The sequence below is a fragment of the Vigna unguiculata genome, chromosome 4 (assembly GCF_037176805.1).
Source record: "Vigna unguiculata cultivar grain cowpea cultivar isolate G323 ecotype 2 chromosome 4, ASM3717680v1, whole genome shotgun sequence".
NCBI classification, from domain to species: Eukaryota; Viridiplantae; Streptophyta; class Magnoliopsida; order Fabales; family Fabaceae; genus Vigna; species Vigna unguiculata.
In genome coordinates, this window is record NC_140795.1 from 40384158 (window position 1) to 40403520 (window position 19363).

At 30.4% G+C, this 19363-nt stretch overlaps 2 protein-coding genes across 2 annotated transcripts; both read right to left on the reverse strand.

The window, feature by feature from the left end:
• Positions 1-3116: 3116 nt before the first annotated feature.
• On the reverse strand, positions 3117-9404 carry LOC114182761 (protein ABA AND ROS SENSITIVE 1-like). Its single transcript, XM_028069690.2, has 8 exons — positions 9181-9404; positions 8143-8293; positions 7667-7766; positions 5963-6179; positions 4645-4915; positions 3758-3833; positions 3598-3644; positions 3117-3484 (listed from the first exon to the last, which is right to left on the reverse strand). The coding sequence occupies exons 2-8, from the start codon at positions 8229-8231 to the stop codon at positions 3304-3306; spliced, it is 981 nt and encodes a 326-aa protein (XP_027925491.1). The 5' UTR covers positions 8232-8293; positions 9181-9404; the 3' UTR covers positions 3117-3303.
• A 5550-nt stretch (positions 9405-14954) lies between these two features.
• Positions 14955-18926, reverse strand: LOC114182443 (tryptophan aminotransferase-related protein 4-like). The gene is made up of 5 exons (XM_028069312.2): positions 18638-18926; positions 16413-16710; positions 16041-16330; positions 15452-15732; positions 14955-15370 (listed from the first exon to the last, which is right to left on the reverse strand). The coding sequence occupies exons 1-5, from the start codon at positions 18919-18921 to the stop codon at positions 14988-14990; spliced, it is 1536 nt and encodes a 511-aa protein (XP_027925113.2). The 5' UTR covers positions 18922-18926; the 3' UTR covers positions 14955-14987.
• Positions 18927-19363: the final 437 nt, after the last annotated feature.

A 19363-nucleotide genomic window follows, 5' to 3' on the forward strand; every position in this document is an offset into this window, starting at 1 on the left:
CAGTTTGCATATTTGTTGTCCTACGGACCCATTGGTACGAAATGTTTACGAAGAGATATGAAAAGGCCATTGCTTTCATATTGGGCTGAAAGAGAAGATTGAGGCCATTGCCTTTTTTGCGTCCCAATTATTTCCTCATCATGTATTTCCATAGAGATGAAAAGGTTTAAGATACCTATACTTTGAGATCGTTTAGATTGTGAAATTTGAAAACATGATTTCAAATACATAATTCAAAATATATTTCTAGATTTAGTAATATATTCCAGATTATGTAATAAAAAAAATATAGTTTAGACTACATTTTTATTTTTAGATTGTATAATTTGAAAATAAATTTTAGATTATACCATTAAAAATAGATTTACAAATTATGTAAAGATTAATAAAATAGTAAAGAGTAGTACTATTTGTTGGCACTCGATTATTTTATTATTTAAAATGGCATATTAAAAATATTATAAATAATTTCTATTAATCAAGCTTCATTTTATCAAAAATCACCATCTCTCTAAATTTTTTTCTAAAAACCTATCTTTGTCTTCTCTTTAGATTTTTGACATAATTTTTCATGTTTGAAAATCAAAGATCATAAGAGAGATCCTAGCAAAGAGCTCAACACATCCAGTCGATTAGAATTCAAGATAGAATAAATTCACTTTTTGCTACTTTTGAGTTAATTGAAAATTTTGATGATGCATGTGGCTCTCTGGTCCATGCTTGTGACTCAAAATAATTGAAGGTGAATCTCTATTTGTTTGTGATCATGAGGATGTGTTCGAATCTTTGATAATTTTTTTATGTAGTTAAAGCATCTTGCGAGAACTAGAGCTTTAGGAGCAACCTTTAAGTCATGGTTTTTTACTCTAGTTAATGGAAGCTTATTCTTTTTATTTTGTTCAAATACAAATGTGTGTGGTTGATGCATGTGAATGAATTGAATGATTTCTCTAAATTGGTTTGTGAATTGTGATGCAATGACTTGATCTAGTTGATGAATTGATTTAGATGCAATTGTTGAAATTATGAAATTTTATTGACTGCTTTGTGATGGATTGTGTGATTTGAATATGAAATTATGAAGTGTGATGTGATCAAATTGGTTGAATGGTATTATCTGAGACGTTTTGAATCAAAGGATACTTGTTTAAGGAATTAAAAAGAAGTAAAGTGCTTAAATATATAATTAAACTCATTTGATACACAAAAGAAAAAAAATCTAATATATATTAGGGTGCTAATAGCATGAACACCGTCAGGTGCCCTTTTGGCAGTGAACTCTAGAGCTCCAGGTGCTAGGCACCACTTAAGTTCTATGAGTGCACTATAGCCAATGACCATCAAGGGTTCCAGTGAAGGCGCCACCCAAATACCGTTGGGTGCTCACTTCATAGTGAGCTTTAGAGGATTGGGGTATCAACACTAGAAGGACCATTAGGCACTCATTTAACAAAGAGTTCTAGTGAATTTAACGTTGGCTGCTAGTTTAGTGGCCTAGTTTAGTGGCACAGGATGTTTTAGGTTTTCAAAATTTGAAATAATGATGGTTTATGATCTATGAATGTTTCTCTATATGTTTCTTTGTGAATGAGAATAATTCTAAAGAGAGTTGTTTCATTTATGCATGTGTTAGTTTATGTATTAAGCTAGAATCCCGGTAGTAAGTCTCCTAACTCTACTAAACTCATTGACTTATATAATAGAAAGTGAGGTTTAGGTTGTGAGAGTTGAAAAAGATTCTCATAGCAAGATTTTTATTTGAAAGAAAACCATTATGCCGATACTATAAAGAATTAACCCTATCATTATAGATGTGAGCCAAGTGGAGTCACAATAGTTATTTTGCTTGAAATGTTACAAATTATTTAATTATAAATGTACTTTTATATTGTGTAATTTAAAATGAATTTTCAAATTCTACAATCATTAATTGTATTTCAAATAATCTAAAATATTTTCTAGATTGTTTAATTTTGAATATATTTTGAACCTGAAATACATTTCCAAATTTCGTAATCTAGAAATGTAATCTAAAATACATTTTCAGATTTTCAAATTATGTTACGTAATTCAAAATATATTTCTAAATTTCACGATTCCATAATACATTTTGAATTTTGTAAAAAATATATTTAAAATTTAAAATTCAAATGCAATTCATAATATATTTTTAAATTATGTCATTCAAAATATATTTTAAATTCTAGATTGCACAATTCAATATGAATTTTCAAATTATACAATTTAAAATGTTTTCAAGTTATAGATAACTTGAATTTTTCCCATAGGACTGGAGGTGGACAAAAAAGGTAACGAAGCGTTAAAATATATACCTATAAAGATAGATCAAATAGCAACTATTACCATAGTGTGTGGCCAAATAACTAATGGAACTACAAAAACAAGTAGTAATATTAAATATTCATGCATTTTGACCCCAATTACCAAAACGGTTGATTTTTAGCAAAAAATAAGTTAAAAAATTGAACATTAAATATTTAGTTGTTTAATAAACTAAAAATACATGAAAAATAAAAGTAAATTTATTTTTAAACTATGAAATTATCATTTCTTAAATAAAAGGCTACAACTACCATATTAATTTTTCTTAAATTTTTCAATCTAATAAGGAGACAATATACTTTTACATAGTTAAATATTTTTTGACCTAAGAAATTTTTCCAGTTTAAATGAAAATTCAAAAAATTTTTTACTAAGAATTGAAGTTCTGCCTCCATATTGCTCTTGGGTTTTTTTTTCGATGTTCTAAAAACATCTATTTTTTTTTTCTTTCTTAATATTCTTTTCACTAACATTTTTATTTCCTTTAGAATGTATCAACAAACTAATATTTAATAATATTTGACTACCATTTTGACAATTTTTACAAGAATAAAATGGTCTAACACAAGTTAACTTTTGTCTTAAAAAAAGGTGATAAATAGTGAGATAAAGTGTCATTGAGTGTAAAAACACCTATTTTATGACCATTTGATCTTTATATCTTCAGAACATCAATTGACACCTCTCGCCTACCGATGAATTTTAGGTTAGGAAGGACGTCTTGTCAATGAACATTTTCAAATTTGACCATAACTCAGCCCAAACTCACTATATTGTAAAATCTCTATGACCACCTTATCTCCGAAGCTCTAAGCAAATTCGGTTAAAGTGAAGATAAATCATTGATGAACAGACAAGAGGGTGGACATAACATTTTATGTCCAAAATGTGATATGGGGTATATATAAAAGTCATGAATTCAAGAAATAGAAGAAAAAAACTTAGCACAGTGTTCACATATCACAAGTGTTGTGCTCTCCAATCCACGGCAAAATTTTCTTCACTTTCATCATCACTGGATGACTCTTCGTGTGTAGAATCCTTCGCTACAGCCTCGGATGATTTATTACGCTTTGCAGCATTAGCAGCTTTTAGATCCAATCTCCTCTTCTTCAACATTTGCACTTTCTCCCTGAAGATCCTGTAGAAGGATAAAATATAGATGGGGTGCGGAAGGGTGTCTTAGTTAAAAATACAGATGGAAAAAGAGAACAAATGAAAGGGGTGAAAGTATTTTAAGACAGCTAAACATACTTCTGCTCTACAGATTCAGCTTCCTCTATCATTTCGGCCGCATCAATCTGCCCATAACGACAAATGTTTCATCATATATCAAATTTATAGTGCATATACATATCAAGGTTAGAAAGTCAAAAAGCTCAATTATATAGCATAAAGAAATAATGATCATCACCTCTTCTTCCTCCAACCGGTTGTCAACCTCCTGCAAATCTTCTTGAATCAACTTCTCAAATTCCTTGTACTCGTCTCTAAAGAGAACATTTTAAAGAATACAATGTCATTCTAAGTTCCATTCTATTTAACGATATAAATCTTCCACAGAATAGAGAAGAACAACAGTTCTCACGGAACAGAACCAGCAACGTACAAGGGTATGGTATCCCATTAATGAACACCAAGAAATAAAATGGTTTCACCCATTAGGCTGACTCCTATAGAGTAAGGGGTGCATCCATAAAATGCACTAAGGGAAGTTTTCTGCACCTCAATCACAGGTTGCATTATACCCTCTCAAGTGCACCCTCGTCTTAAAGAAGCTAAATAAGAAAATGAATCCCTATACCTTGACACCCATTCTATCCCATTCATTCAGTATACAACTGTCTTCTAATAATATTTTATTCCTAACTACGACACTATCTTTAGTGACTCATCTGAGTATAATATTTTACTATCAAAAAGTTGTCACATGGTTGTTTACAAAAATATAGTTGTCAAAAGATCATTTTGCTAAGAAAATAGGAAAATCATCAAAGAGTAGTGGTTATATATGACTCTATGTGGATCACACAAGGTTGATACAAACATCTGATATTATGAACTAGACTTGTTTCCAGTTCAATGTCTTCAACAGTTTCCCAAAAATCACTCTGGTTGATAAAATAAGAATGAAAGCTAATGAAAATTTTACTGTTCTCTGTTCTATTAAATATGGGCAATGTTTTTCTGCCCCACGAATAAAAAATATTTTGGTTATATTTACTTCCCATGAAAAAAAAAAAAAACAAGTTAATGAAAACCAAATGTAGCAGTAACCTTCAACATAAAGGGGGAACCTACTTGACATCTGGCTTAACAAGCTTTATGCCACGGGCACGCAAATCAGCTTCCTTATTGTCAAAAAATCCTTCAGGCAGACTCCCTTTTACTTGCGTGATCTCTGTATCAGTACTATTAACTGATGTCTGCTTACTCTCCGTTGAGGCCTCGCTAACATTTGACTCTGCAACACTATTTTCATGAAAATGACCTTTCTCCTTCTTGAAGTTTAACACCTGGTTTTGAGCAGAAACCCCAGGTTTTCTACCTAAGTCAGAGTCTGCTGAATGGTCTGAAAGGAAAAATGTCAATGAAGCAAAAGTTAATATTAAGTGCTGCAAGTTGCAAGGAACCAACGTTATTATCAAACATGTAGTAACATGAAGTCCCAAGGTGTGATAAAGCACCAACTGGATATACCCAGCACAAATAATAAAAGATGAGAATAATGTTACTACTTTTAGACCCAAAGGACCTTGTCACTGCTATTAATAAAATCTGAAAATTCCATGGTTTTAACTATTTATCAATATATATTTTGGAAGAAAAGCACCAAAAGTTGTTTAATCCATTTCCAAGCAGGGACAGCCAACTGTAGACTACAATCATTTTTGTAACGCATCTACAATCATTTCAAAGCCCAACCACATGGATTTCATGTCCTACTCTTAACAATAAATTTTATAAAGGAAGAAATTCAATAATGTGTAGAGAAGAAAATTACAAAGAGAGTAAAGGGTAAAGGGTGCCCCATAAAGAAAAAAGGAAATAAACCAATGAACTCCAAAAGGTAACAAAAAAACAATGCAAAACCGAATGAGGAACCACTTTTGAACAAGCATCAGCCTCTTGTAGGCTACAAACATGTAATATGTTCTATTAAGCACCTCACCCTAAATAAAAATTTAGAGCATACAAAAGAGAATTTCAAGATAGAAACTAGTTTTATATTTTAAAAGAAAAAAAAGGAGCTTGAAATGCTGAAAATGATTTTCGTGAAAACATTCCAGAAGGGTCAAGGGACCAAAATCTTTTAGTCTAAATAAACAACTGAAAATTGTGAATGAGATGAGACCCCTAAATGAGACACTGGTTCAGAAAATTTTTTATCATTCAAATTAAACTAGACGTGAGAATTCATGAAAACCTATTCTACTCTTAAAATTATGAATTGTAACTGTATAAATATCAAATGGACTTATATTAATTAAGTGGCATACAAAATATGTAAATAAAGACAAATATTACTATCACCTCTTGTGATATGTAATTCCAACTCTGTTTATTAAAATGTACAAGAGTAGAAATACGTACTTAATTTTCTAAACCAAATTCTTACCAGAACTTTTCTTTCCTGAATCACTGTCATCAAAAAAACCTGGTGGAAGCACTGACGAAGATTGAGGCTTAGACACTTCTCGTGAACCTTCTGGAAGTTTTGATTGTGAGCCCAAAGGATGTTCTGGTTTAGCCTTGGGAATGTTGGCATCTGAAACAGGCTTCACATTGTTTTGTTGAGTTAATCCAGCTGCATTAGCTTTCAGATTACTTATTGCCTGCCCAAAACAATCATAGCCTTTTAAGGTAAGTTCATTTTGGAATGGGGATAGATGTAAGAGAGGTTGTGAAATACAAACGGAAACAAGCCTTAACAAGAATCCTAAAAAATGATACAAATAAGAGTAGCTAGGCATGACCTAATAGAATTTTTACATGAAAGAAATACCATTTACAAGGTGTGTAAAAATTTTGCTGTCAACAAGGTATGAATATGATAGTTTATGACTTCTCTTCTTGAATCTCAGGGGCTTCCATTTACTTGGAACCTAATTTAGTTTCATGTTGATCAAGAAAACAAACTGGAAATAGGAGTTTAGCTGTTGCTACAGCTGACATCTTATGGATAGAGACTCTTAAGAAGCTTTCAATTCCTCATAATACTCCTATTGTTCTGTGTGACAATCTGTTCTTAATTTGGCTCATAATCCTGTTCTTCATGCTAAAACCAGGAAAATGGAGCTTCACGTGTTCTACGTTTTCAAAAATGTTAATACCAAGCAGCTTGATGTTCGACGCATTCCTGGTCAAGATCAATGGGCAGATCTTCTCATAAAGCCTGTCTCCTACTAGATTTTCCTTTCTTAGGGGCAGACAGACTCACCGAGATACCTTTGGTTTCTAAGCCCCCCGTGAGCTTCTGGGGTAATGTGACTGTAATACTATATTTGACACACATCGAGCCTGTTAGTGTTGTTTTCAGTTACAGTAGTGGCACTGTTGGTTAGTGTAAAAGTTCTGTCAGACAATTAAACTAACTTACAGCTGAGCTCTGTATGTAATTTTATGTTAACAGAGTCTTTCACTCCTTTTAAAATAATAAGTCAGTGTATCTGTTACCTTATAAAGTATAATGCAAACTAAATAATTTATACTATTACTTCTAATATAAATACTCAAAAATTGGAAAAATTAAACAAATTTATGATAAATAATAACTTATAAGACAATTAACACATACAGTGCAGCATCAACAACATTGTAATTAAGTAAAAAATGAAAGACGATGTAGAAAAAGAACAACACTCGAGACAAATTAGTAGAATGTAATCTGAGAAGTATGCAGAAAAAAGCAAGACCTGACTAAAGATAAAACCATTAGTAACTTATCGAAAAACAAAAGTTCCTGTAACAAAGGTCAACACAGACGTAGCTTTTTGTGTGGATGATCAAGGAAGAAGTGTTTCAAATCTTATTATTATGTTTTTGAAGCCAAAGAACGCCATAGAAAATGACGGAGACATCACAGTTATACCTCCATAAAAACTGAAGATCTAAACAGAATTATTTAAGGGGAAAATGGCTTCTATGATTTTAAGTGTGTATCATGGTTCCACTGCTATAGCATGCAAAAAGGCTTCTATTATGGCTGCTCTGTGATGAGAATCTCATAGGAGTTTAGGGATGCTCTGTGATTCTACTATAGTGTTCTATCAACTAATATGCACAAATACTCAAAAAAGAATGAGATTGTAATTATCATCACCTCACGATGCTTACGAGAAACTTGGTGTGCATCCCATAAAGACTCGGACTTCAGAACAACATCACAAACCCGGCAAACAGGTTGATCAAATTCATTATACCTGTATTGATATGCACAGAAACTATAAAAAATAATAACAGGTATAATTTAAATAAATAAACTTTATAATGTTTTATGCTGAGCCAGGAAGAGGCATGTCTTAACATATCGGATGCAAATCATAATAGGAGTAAACATGGATATCGTACACTTTGCCACAAATTCAGATATAGATGCCTTGTAATTAGCATAAAACTAAACAATTAAGTAAAAAGGTATAACTCAATTTATAAGCAGAAGGTATTGAAAACCATGAAGGGTGAACGGATGCAGTGTAATATATAACAAAGTAAGAAATCCATACGCAAATTTGTGAAGGGCAAAGTAAATTGGTGTTTGGGAATGCAAAAAGTACATGCGGGTCACCAAGTACAAACCTCACAAGGGGAGATTCTATGCGCTTCTCCTTCTTCTGGGCATTCAACTTAGCACGAAACAAAGCCTTTTTCTTGGCTTGTGCATCCATATTCCTGTTGATTGGAAGAGCAGTGTAGCGTATAGGAAAAAGTTGACAAAAAGGTAATTTCCCTGAAACGTCAACACCCAAAACATAGTTGGATCAATGATCCTTCATCACCTCAAAAATAATAATATAAATAAGAAGAGTTTTGACAATTGAAACAAGCATTTTTGTGCCACAACAGTTTTGCTTTCGGTGAAAACTTATCAATATATCACCACACACAGCAAGATTAAAACCAGTTAAGAAGGTAAGCCAAGCATCCCATAACATTGATGACACTGTAAGAAAGCAACCTAACAAAGATCCAAAGTGAGATAAAAATACACTAGTCATTTGATCTACAGGAATCACAGCAATTTCTTCAAATACAGGCAGCAACCTTGCCAACGCAAGACAAAGCCTATGCACAATGATTAAGTCACAAAAAGTAACCTCTTAAACCACAACTAGACAAAGCGTATCTACTGAAATTTTAAAAAACATTCTAACCATTTAGAAAACAACAAATTGCACATAAGTTCAGGATGGTATCCAACAAGACAGGTAACCTTCAGAGAGACAGAGGGTCTCAACTTTATAAATCACTTGACTATGCTACACACAAACTGTGCATAATTTTTTCACACACAAAAACAAACTTCATGCTCCCACATACAGAGACTATTATAAAGCCATGCCTAGTGCTCCAGACAAACCACAGAAACCTCTGCACATTAAGGATGAAACAAGAGCTGATTCCACTTCTACTCGGACAATTTTGATGCCCACGGCATATAACACAAATGAATCAGAATTAAATATCAAATGGGATACATGAAAACATGACTTAGCATTTTGCAGAGGTAGGAACAAACTCTAATGAAACCCTAATCAGCCATTCTCAATAGGGATAGGTACAAACCAGAAATTAAAAAACCAATCATGAAAACAGCAAAAATTGGAAGTTTTTTACCTCAAATATGCTTCATCCCCATTCCTCTTCTACCGCCTCACCAGAGCCGAGTCACACCGAAGTTGCAGTATGGTCTCGCCGGACACGCGGTTGGTTCGCCGCTCGGGGTTACCAGAGTATGTTTGTGGTTCGCACAACGTCGCCGGAGGCTCTTGGTGGTTCGCCTGGAGGAGTTTGTGGTGAATTGCTATGCGTATGAATTTGGTGCGCGTGGTTAATAAAAACATGTTTTTCCTCTTTCACTGAAAATTGAAATCATCACTTTTACGCTAAAAAAATAAAATAATACATATCAATTACTCCTCTTGTTTTTTACGCTGTTTGGCATATTTATTATCAAATGGATTTTTTTTTTCGGAAATAAGAAAAATACTCAATTAGTTTACTTCAAAATTTTATTTAGGAAAATAAACCGTTTTTTAATATTTGCCTGCTGGAAATCGATTACGAGTAGGTCTTTTAATATGTTAATTTAATTAATGAAACAATAAATAGATAAATAAAAGTAATAAAAAAAAAACTATATTTAAATATTTTATATTTATCAATAAATTTAAAAAACATAAAATAAAAATGATAATAATAATTTAGAAATATTAAAAAATACTTAATAAGAAATTAATAAATAATTTTTAAATATTTAAATTTTATAATTAATATAATAAATATTTAATTTAATATTTTACTGTTATTAGAAAAGTTATAAAGTATAATTATCATAATTAATAACAATGAATTATTTAATCTTATAACAATCACACAAAAAAATTAGTATAAGAATTTATATAAACTATTAAATTTGATCGATAAATCTAAATTTGTAATTTAAATTAAACTTAATTTATATTCACATGAGAAGGAACATGTGTCACTAGTGCAGGAGGACTTTTGGAAGCGATTATTTTTGTCATTTTGCCCTGATTCTGGAACCGAGGCATTTTAGGACGAGGCTAAAAAGGTTAATTTTTTGTCTCGGGTCTCAACCGAAGCAGAAGCTCCCTATTCTGCCTCGATTCTGTTGAGAACCGAGGCCATATGTGCCTCTCTGCATTACTCCACCAGAAACCCTAAGCAGCCACCATGGTTCAACCACAGCTCCGTCAGCCACCGCGATGTCCGAAACTCACAACCAAAGATCCGCAACCACCACCATCTTCTCCTTCATCGTAAGAGCAATTTGTGAATCGTGCCACCACCATGGAATCTCCATGTTCTTCATACACGAAAAATGTGAACACCACACTTGCATAAATGCAAACAAAAATCAACCATCTATAACAAATCACAAACCATAAATCGGGTCTCTTCCCCCAAATCGCGAAACCACCTCCGTCGCAAAGACAAGTTTATTCACGCTGCTGCCACTTACATGTCTCGCCACCATCAACGACAGATCTCCATCCACGTAGAACACCAGTCTGCCACACACCTGCAACACAACGAACTGACGCCCACTTCGCGAGCCCCAACTTGCACTTCGCCAAGCCAGAACACGAATGAGCCAAATGTTAAGTAATCGCGAGTGGTCGGAGCGCAACAATAGCAGTGGAGGTGGGTGGCTGAGAGAGAGAACACGCACGCGAGGAAGAAGAAGAAAAAAAGTGATTCGCGATTTTTGAACCCTAACGAACCTTTTGGCCTTAATTCAATTTTTAACCGAAGCATAAAGCAGTTTTTGGCACCGATTCAATTCCAACCGAAGCAGAAAATAGTTTTTGGCCTCGGTTCAATTTTTAACTGAGGCAGAAAACAATTTTTGGCACCGATTCAATTCCAACTGAGGCCAAATATCACTGTCGTAGTGGCACTTTTGAAATATTAGCCAACTTTTGGCACCGGTTTTCTAAGAACCGAAGCAGAAAAGCGTTTTCTGCCTTGGGTATATACTGAACCGAGGCATAAAAGTTGGAAAAAATTGTAAAATTGCCACCATGCCATTTTATGCTTCGGTTAAGTGATAACTGAGACCTATAACATGAGTTAAAATAGCAAAACTGCACTAATGTGCATATGTGTGTGCATTTATCTTATAATAACAAAATAATAAAATATAATTATTTTAATTATTATTAAAATAAAAAATACTTTTTATAAAAAATAAATTCTTAAAAGATAATCATGAAAATGGTTACAAAATTTGAAGGATAAAACATTTTAGATTAATAAAAATAAAACTGGCAATAAAATATATACACCAAAAAAGATAGTTACAGCTATAAAGAAAAGTAATCTCCTTTAATAATTCATCCAACACATACATGTCAACGGTCAAATCGAGTGGAACATTTGATACAATAGTTCTGATATTATGTTAAAAAATGAGTTTTAACTGTAACTAAATCACATAAAACCAGTTTGTAAATTGAGGTTTACCAAATTATATATTATAAAATTATTTCATCTCTAGTTGATATGGGACATCCAATAACATACATGAATTCTTTTTTCAATTATGATCTTATTGTTGTCTTTGAAAAAACAGTCGCAGAACAAAACTTAATGAAGGCTTCCCCTTAGAATGTTCCTCTCATAATTGTCATCTCACTCAAGTGTATTCTCATTGAAGAGATAAAAAAAAGGTTAAAATATTTCGTTGGTACTCGTTTTTGTACCAAAATCTCAATTTGGTCCTTATATTTTTATTAGTCTGAATTAAGTTTACATTTTTGTAAATCAGTAACAATTAGGTCCTTTCCATTAGTATATCGTTAGTATGGAACTAACACAGTTAAATAGATGTCCTCTTTTTTTGAATTTCTTTTATTTTTTTTTTTTGAATTGTTTTAAAAAAACAAATTATGCCATGTGTCACTCTGTAATGTGCCACATGTCAATCTAATATGGTGACACGTGTGAAATTATTATAGGAATCTCAATTTGATCCTCATATTTGTTAATTTGATTTGATTTCATTTCCAAATATTTTCAAAAATTTTCAATTGTATGTGCTCCAAATTTAGACCAAATTTAATTTTTATATAAATGTTATGATGATACTTTTATTACAAGTGATATATAACATTAAATATCAACAATTTTTTAGAATTGGCTTAAAAATAATAATTTTATAAATTCAAATGTAAAATTTTAAAACAATTTTATAACAAATTAAAATAAATATAATTAAAATTTTAATATTAAATACACTTAATATTATTGCAATATTTAATAAAAATATCAATTTTAATAAAAATAATAATAACATTATATAAAAGTAAAATTTAGTCTAAATTTGGAGCACATGAAATTGAAAATTTTTTAAAATTTTTTTGACTGAAATCAAATTAAATTAAATATGAGGATCAAATTGAGATTCATACAATAATTTGACACGTCTCATCATATTAGATTGACACATGACACAGTACATACGTGACATGTGGCATAAATATTTAAAAAAAAAATTCAAAAGATTCAAAAAAAATTTAAAAACACGAGGAGCTGACACATGACACCTACTTAACAATGTTAGTTCCATACTAACAGAAAAGACCTAATTGTTACTAATTTATAAAAATGTGAACCTAATTGAAACTAAATAAAATATGAAAACCAAATTAAAATTTTGATAAAAAATAGGACCAACGAAATATTTTAACCTAAAAAAATGAAAAAAATTGAAGGAGTACTACTACCAACCTCAACTAATAGTACACGATCAAATTAGGTACAATGTTGTTCAAATAATAATTTATAACAATTTTTCTCAATTGTTAACTTGGAATTTCCAATTTTCATTTCCTCCAATGATTGAACTGTATGTTAAATTAACGAGATCTACAAAAGAAATTTTTATAGGTTCTAAATGCAGCCACTGCATCAAACTCTTCCACAAATCAAGCCAATTAATTTCACTAAATTAATGATTTACTAGTGAGGACTAATCAAACGAACCACCATAATAGAAAATCTAAATGATTACATTCTAACCTACATATGTTGCAGCCCTAAAAAAATGAATGAACATATATTAAATATGAGACTAAATATATATTTACGTGTGATCCAACAACAAGTAATAGAGTAGACTCCTCAAACCTTTCCAGAAAAGCTCTATCTTTAACGCTTATAATCAGTGGCGGAACTTGGACAAAAAATTCGGGAGTGCCAATTTAATTTTTTTTATATAATTTATTAATAAAAAAAAATTATTTCTTTTACTTAAACCATTTTCATATTGCAATTCACACTTCTCAATTTTTAATCTTTCTAATTGATTGAATTCAAGCAAAATGGTATTCTAATTTCTAGTCTAATTCAAGATTATTAAACTAATTCATTGTATGCACTTGAAAACATAAAATCACAACATTTTATAAGGTAGGATTATACTAATTTGAGAAAAATATAATTAGGGTTTATTCAATTTCATAAAATAATCCCTAAAATTAAGCTAGTTTTCATACTAAGTTAAAGAAAACTTAATTTAGAAGAAATATCATAATGGAAGAATCATAAATCTAACCTACATAAATCATACTAGGATACTAAGATACTGATTTAGGAGATATTGTGAATATGAGTTCTTCGATCTCTTTGTTCTCCCATCTCCATTTCTCATTTTGTCTTTCTTTTTACATTTACATTCTATTAACAGATTGATATGAAAAAAACTTTATAATCAGATACAAAACTTTAATCCTTTATATTAATCAAGATCCATCAAATTAATTTTTATTTTATTTTTTAAAAATGTATAAATAATATATATATATATATAATAAAAATAATATATAAATATATAAATTGAAATTTAAAAAATATATAAAAATATATAAAAATTAAAATTAAAAACCTTGGGGGAGCCGTGGCTCCCCTTTGTCACATGCTAGTTCCGCCGTTGCTTGTAATTACATTTAATTTTTCCTAAAACACACATAATAAGGTAAGTATTCTTTAACAAAAAATAATTTTCATTGATGTGGTGATGTGCATATTAGACAACTTCACAAATTGATATATGATTTAAATATTTTTTTAGTTTCCCAATTTTAAAATAAGTTTGTTTTGGACTTTTAAATTTAAAAATATTTTTTTCTACTCAACATAAGGGTATACTTTGCTTTAATTCTTCTATTTCAAATTTTTGTACATAAATGCCTTTTTGATAGGTAATAAATATATGATAAGATGATTGATTGAATGCATAGAAAAATATCAGGATAAGAAGATGTTTCATTAGTAACTAATTTTAGTGACAAAAAATTGTTACTCATTACAATTTAGATACCAATTTACAAAATAAAAAATTATTGGTTACTAAAATAGTTACTTTTATGAATAAAAAATTATAATTGGTCACTAAATTGGTTTTTAAAATTAGCTATCAAAGAAAATTAGTCACTAGGTTTTGGCTACCAAAATGACATAGTTACTAAATTGATTTATAATTAATTAGTGACCAATTATAATTTTTTATTTATAATAGTGACTATTTTAGTAATCAGTAATTTTTTATTTTGCATATTAGTATCTAAATTGGTTAGTAAACTAACCACTTTTAGTTACTAAAATTTGTTACTAATTAGATATTTTCTTGTAGTGATACTTTAACCAATAATTAAACCACTTAGCAACCATATTATAACAATAATATAAATGAATAATTCTTAAAGGAAACAAAGTGATCCATATATCACTGTAAAAAAAAAAAAAACAGAAATGGTTTATAATTTGTATGTAACATAAATCTTTAATTGTATTTAAAACAAAAAGATTAAGCAATATTTTCATAATAAAAATTCAGACCAAAAATCTTATTTAAATTTGGAGAAAAAATAAACTTAATCTAAACCCTAAAAGAATATTTAAACCTTAATTTCTTGATAAGAAAAAAGATCAACAATATTGTACAATCCATTGTAGTTCAAGGCCTCTAATTCCATTCTGAAATCCAATGATCCGTTCCCACAACATTCACCACGCAACATCAGTGTAGAATCATTGTTTTGCCCTAAACCAGTTGAAACTTTGGCCACACCTTTATCATTAGTTTCCACAGAAACTAGCTTTTTGATTTGCCTTAGCAATAAATCGAAATCATCTTCGCTCCTAACCAAGCTAAGACGCACATAGTGCTTATCAGCACCAAATAAACTACCTTCTCGCCCAGTAATGTTTACTTCTTTCAGAACTTCATAACAAGAACGATCTTGTACAACTGATGCTTCACACTTCAACCATGCAAAAGCTGCAAAAAGTACGAAGGTGTTAGCAAACTTTTTAAACTTCACTAATGCCCCCATTAACTTTTTAAGCAGAAACTACATACCTGGAGAAGGTGTTCTGACGTGCTGGGAAAATGAACAATGTTGAGGTTTCAAATTTTGAGTAGAAAATCTTTTTGATTGAGACAAGACTTTGCTCAACTTAGTCCATCTGTTCCTCATTGTGTTGTATCCGAATTCATACATTGCCCTTCCATTTCCAGATAGGGCTACCTTCAAAAGCTTCAACACTCTTAGCTGAGTCTCTCTAGAAACACCATAGGTACTCAAGTCCATGTATGTTAACATTCGTTTGTAAACAGCTTCATCCTTTATTATTGCCCACCTAACACAAATCAATGCACACATATTCTATTGAGAAAATTTTGTTTATAAGTATTCATAAGATAAATTAAAACAATAAATAAGTTAAAATCTAACTTTTGAATAAGTTAATATGCAGACTTTTAGAAGGTAACTTATGTCTAGAATAATTTTAATCAATTTATAGAAGAAAACAAAACCTTAATTCTGAGAGAAATACTACATTATGTGGCAAAAAAATATAAGTATAAATGAAATTTTCAAACATATTATTCAAACTATATGAACTATTTATGAATAACTTGACTCAGTTTTATGTATATGACTTACCCAAATCGGCTTCCAGCATGACCAGTTAACTTAGAAAGTGTAAATATCATCAAATCTTCATCTGCAGGTGCTGTGATAGGTGTGAAGTGAGGCCAGTAGTATGCAAGGTCATGAATTGTCTTCACAAATTGACCTTGAAGAACAGATTTCTTCATATCCCCATCTGGATTATTTGGGGAAGTCACCAACTCAATGAAGGTTGAGTTTGAAGAATCATTCTTCCACATAGATGTGTCTTCACTGAATTCATAATCTTCAGAATTGAAAAATTCTGTTTGCTCTCTATAAACCTAGCAAGTAATAATGAGTTAAAAAGTGCATTCATTGAGAGATGTAAATATAAAAAACTAAGGTCTTTGGATCAGAACTTACTGGGTAATATGGGACTGAAGCTACCACTTTTGCAGATGAAGATGAAGCATTGTTTGAAGAAAGTGCATGCACTGCAGCATTAAGAAGATGGGTGGCACCTGCTCCAAATATTATGTATTTTCCTTCTGTTATGGCATTTCCAACACTTGCATGGACCTTTTGAATTTGTGCTTTCAACTCTTCTGAGATGAGAGAGCCATCACTGTATTCATAGCTCATACGATGCCACCCGGCAACCACCACTGCACTGCTAGCTGCATTTTTCATCCAAAAGGGTTCCAAAAAAGTGGGATCTCCACTGCAGAAGACAATACACAAAGTAATAGATGTTAATTTATGCAAAAATTAGAGTACATAGTATATGTCCTATTAATTTACCATGAATGATATGTGTTTATTAACTTCCCTTATAATGTCTAAAACAATCATATTTATCAATTTTTAATTAATTAATCGTGTAAAATAATTTACATCACAGTACATAAAATTAAGTGTTAACATATAGTTAAGGTTTTCATTAGTAATTTCGGCTTTATCCTTTTAGTTTTTATAATTTTTTTACTCAACTGGGTTTATCTTTCATTAGCTTAACTCCGTTTGAAAAGTGAAGTGTATTTTTAACCTTGAAATCCTTCTGGACTTTTTATTTTTATTTTTTTCTTCCAACTTCCACCAAAGTGGGTGAAAGGCTTTGCTATGCTCTTCCCAACTAAAACGGTAAGTTTTTTTTTTTTTTTTTCTAATTAAGCTTCATAATTCTTATATGGATGGGGGATTTTAGGTGAGAAATATTTACGACTTTGAATTAAAAAAAATATTCAAAGCTAAAGTTAAAATTTTGAATTTGGATTCTTTGTTGAGTTTTTATTAGTATTGTTTTTCTATTATGTTTCTATGATACATTGATTATTATTAATCTTTATATTTTAAAATATATTAAAAAGATATTTAAAATGTTAATACAGTGTAATTTTAATGTTCAACAGAAAACACACTACAAAACTAGTAAAGTATTTGGATTCTGAAACTTTTCGTTTGAGACTTTTCTGACTTTAGGAGATAGGTAACCTTTTGATTGGTAAGTGGTGGGAGGTGGAGAGGGATGAAAGAAGGATGAAGGTGGAGGAAGGTGGAAGGAGAAAAACAAATAAATTCATAAGATTTCCAAAATAATCCTAATATTGATGTGTTACCCTTTCCGAACATATTAAGCCAGTTTAACGAAGAAGCCAAGTTGAGTTTTTTTTTTTTTTTTTTTAATACCTATTCAATTGAGTTAAAAAAGTTCAAGGACCGAAATAAAACCCAAATATTAAAACCAAATCATTAATCAAATATTTTCATAAAGAAAATTAAATATGGACTAATAACTATGTTGTATATCACACCAATGCTTATAAATTAAATTAAAAATAAAAAAACACTTGAGAAAAATATTTTACTACTTAAGGAAACATTAGTTTCAATAATTCGAAACATAAAATTGGGTATACCTAATTGATATTTTAACATTAGGTATTTTAATAAGCGGAGTTGCTAAAAAATATGCAACACAATTAAACCTATTAAATATTACAACTACACATCTAGATGATAAATGCATTCAAACCTATATGCACTACCATGATTTTAAAGAAACTTTGTACCCTCAATCGAGTCATAATATCAATTCTTTTTGGATAAATATTATCTCACAAATATGTATAACAAAATAAAAAAATTAAAATATTTTTTTCTAAAACCTAAATATAACTTATGAATTTGATAAAAGAAAGATTTTAAAAAGTAAGAGAAAACTTTTATAAATTAAATATTTAGAAAATTTATTTTATTATATATATATTTGTAATGTTTGTAGAGCTCTTTAATTATAATATTTGTTAAATACATTTCAAATACTCAATTTAATATAATTCTTAATCTATAAAATAATATAGTATTTTTTATATGATAAACATAATTTCATTTATTTTAGAAAGGATGTTGTTTTGCCCAAACTTTTATAAAATACAAAAACAGAATAAATATATAATTTAATTTAGAAATAAAACAATTTTTAAAAATAATGTATAACAAAAACATATTTAACTTTACTATAATCTCGAAGGTTATATCATGAACCATGTACTTATTTTGAAAGTTTTTATAAAGATTCAGACAAATTGCATCAGCCACTGCATCTGAGTGTGTGAACCACAGAAGATAGTAAGGACAAAGATTAATACCTATCTGCATCAACCATGCAATCAGGTAGAAGTTGTGAGCAGTCACTTCCTCCATAGCACATGTTGCATTCACAAACTGGCTTGCCATCAAGAACTAAACCATCAAGAAAAGCCTTTCCATGGCCAGAACATGATATAGATGACACAGCTTCAGCTTCTGCCATGGCTTCTTCTGTCCAATTTTGCTTCCCTCTGTTGCACATGTACATGCCAACTAACAAAATATTAAGTGCAACAGAAGAAGTAAGAGATAGAGCATACTTTAGACTATGAACCCTAGCCATGTTACCCCTTGTGCTTTCTCATTTTGAATTTAATCCCCATTATATATATAAGCTGCAGGAAGCATCAAAGCAAGTGCAGTGGAAATATTTTGTTATTGCCAATTCACTCGTGAGAAATATGAGTATTTTGCATTAATTGACCTTGGGGAAACACTGTTTCAGTCTTCCAAATATTTTTTTTTAACTTCTATATTTGTACATGCAACATGCGTGTAAAAAAGGAAAGCATTAATTCGAAGTTTAAGGTTTCCAACACTACTGTAATGCCAACTAGGTCAACGAAATAAACTTTTAAGCTAGAGGTTATTTGTGAACACCATTAATTAATCGATGAATTTAGTCAAACACGCTCGAGAAATATATAAAATTATTTAAGTCTTTGTTATCAATCGTCAGGTACATTGCACCACATTTTTTGAAAGCACTTTTCATAACCTATTAT

Coding starts and splice junctions, on each gene's coding strand:
- LOC114182761 (XM_028069690.2), bottom strand. CDS start 8,231: ATGGATGCACAAGCCAAGAAAAAGGCTTTGTTTCGTGCTAAGTTGAAT. Junction 7,767..8,142: donor ATAGAATCTCCCCTTGTGAG/GTTTGTACTTGG, acceptor ATATCAATACAG/GTATAATGAATTTGATCAAC. Junction 3,834..4,644: donor CTTGTTAAGCCAGATGTCAA/GTAGGTTCCCCC, acceptor TGTTCTCTTTAG/AGACGAGTACAAGGAATTTG.
- LOC114182443 (XM_028069312.2), bottom strand. CDS start 18,921: ATGGCTAGGGTTCATAGTCTAAAGTATGCTCTATCTCTTACTTCTTCT. Junction 15,733..16,040: donor CATGCTGGAAGCCGATTTGG/GTAAGTCATATA, acceptor GATTTGTGTTAG/GTGGGCAATAATAAAGGATG. Junction 15,371..15,451: donor CGTCAGAACACCTTCTCCAG/GTATGTAGTTTC, acceptor TACTTTTTGCAG/CTTTTGCATGGTTGAAGTGT.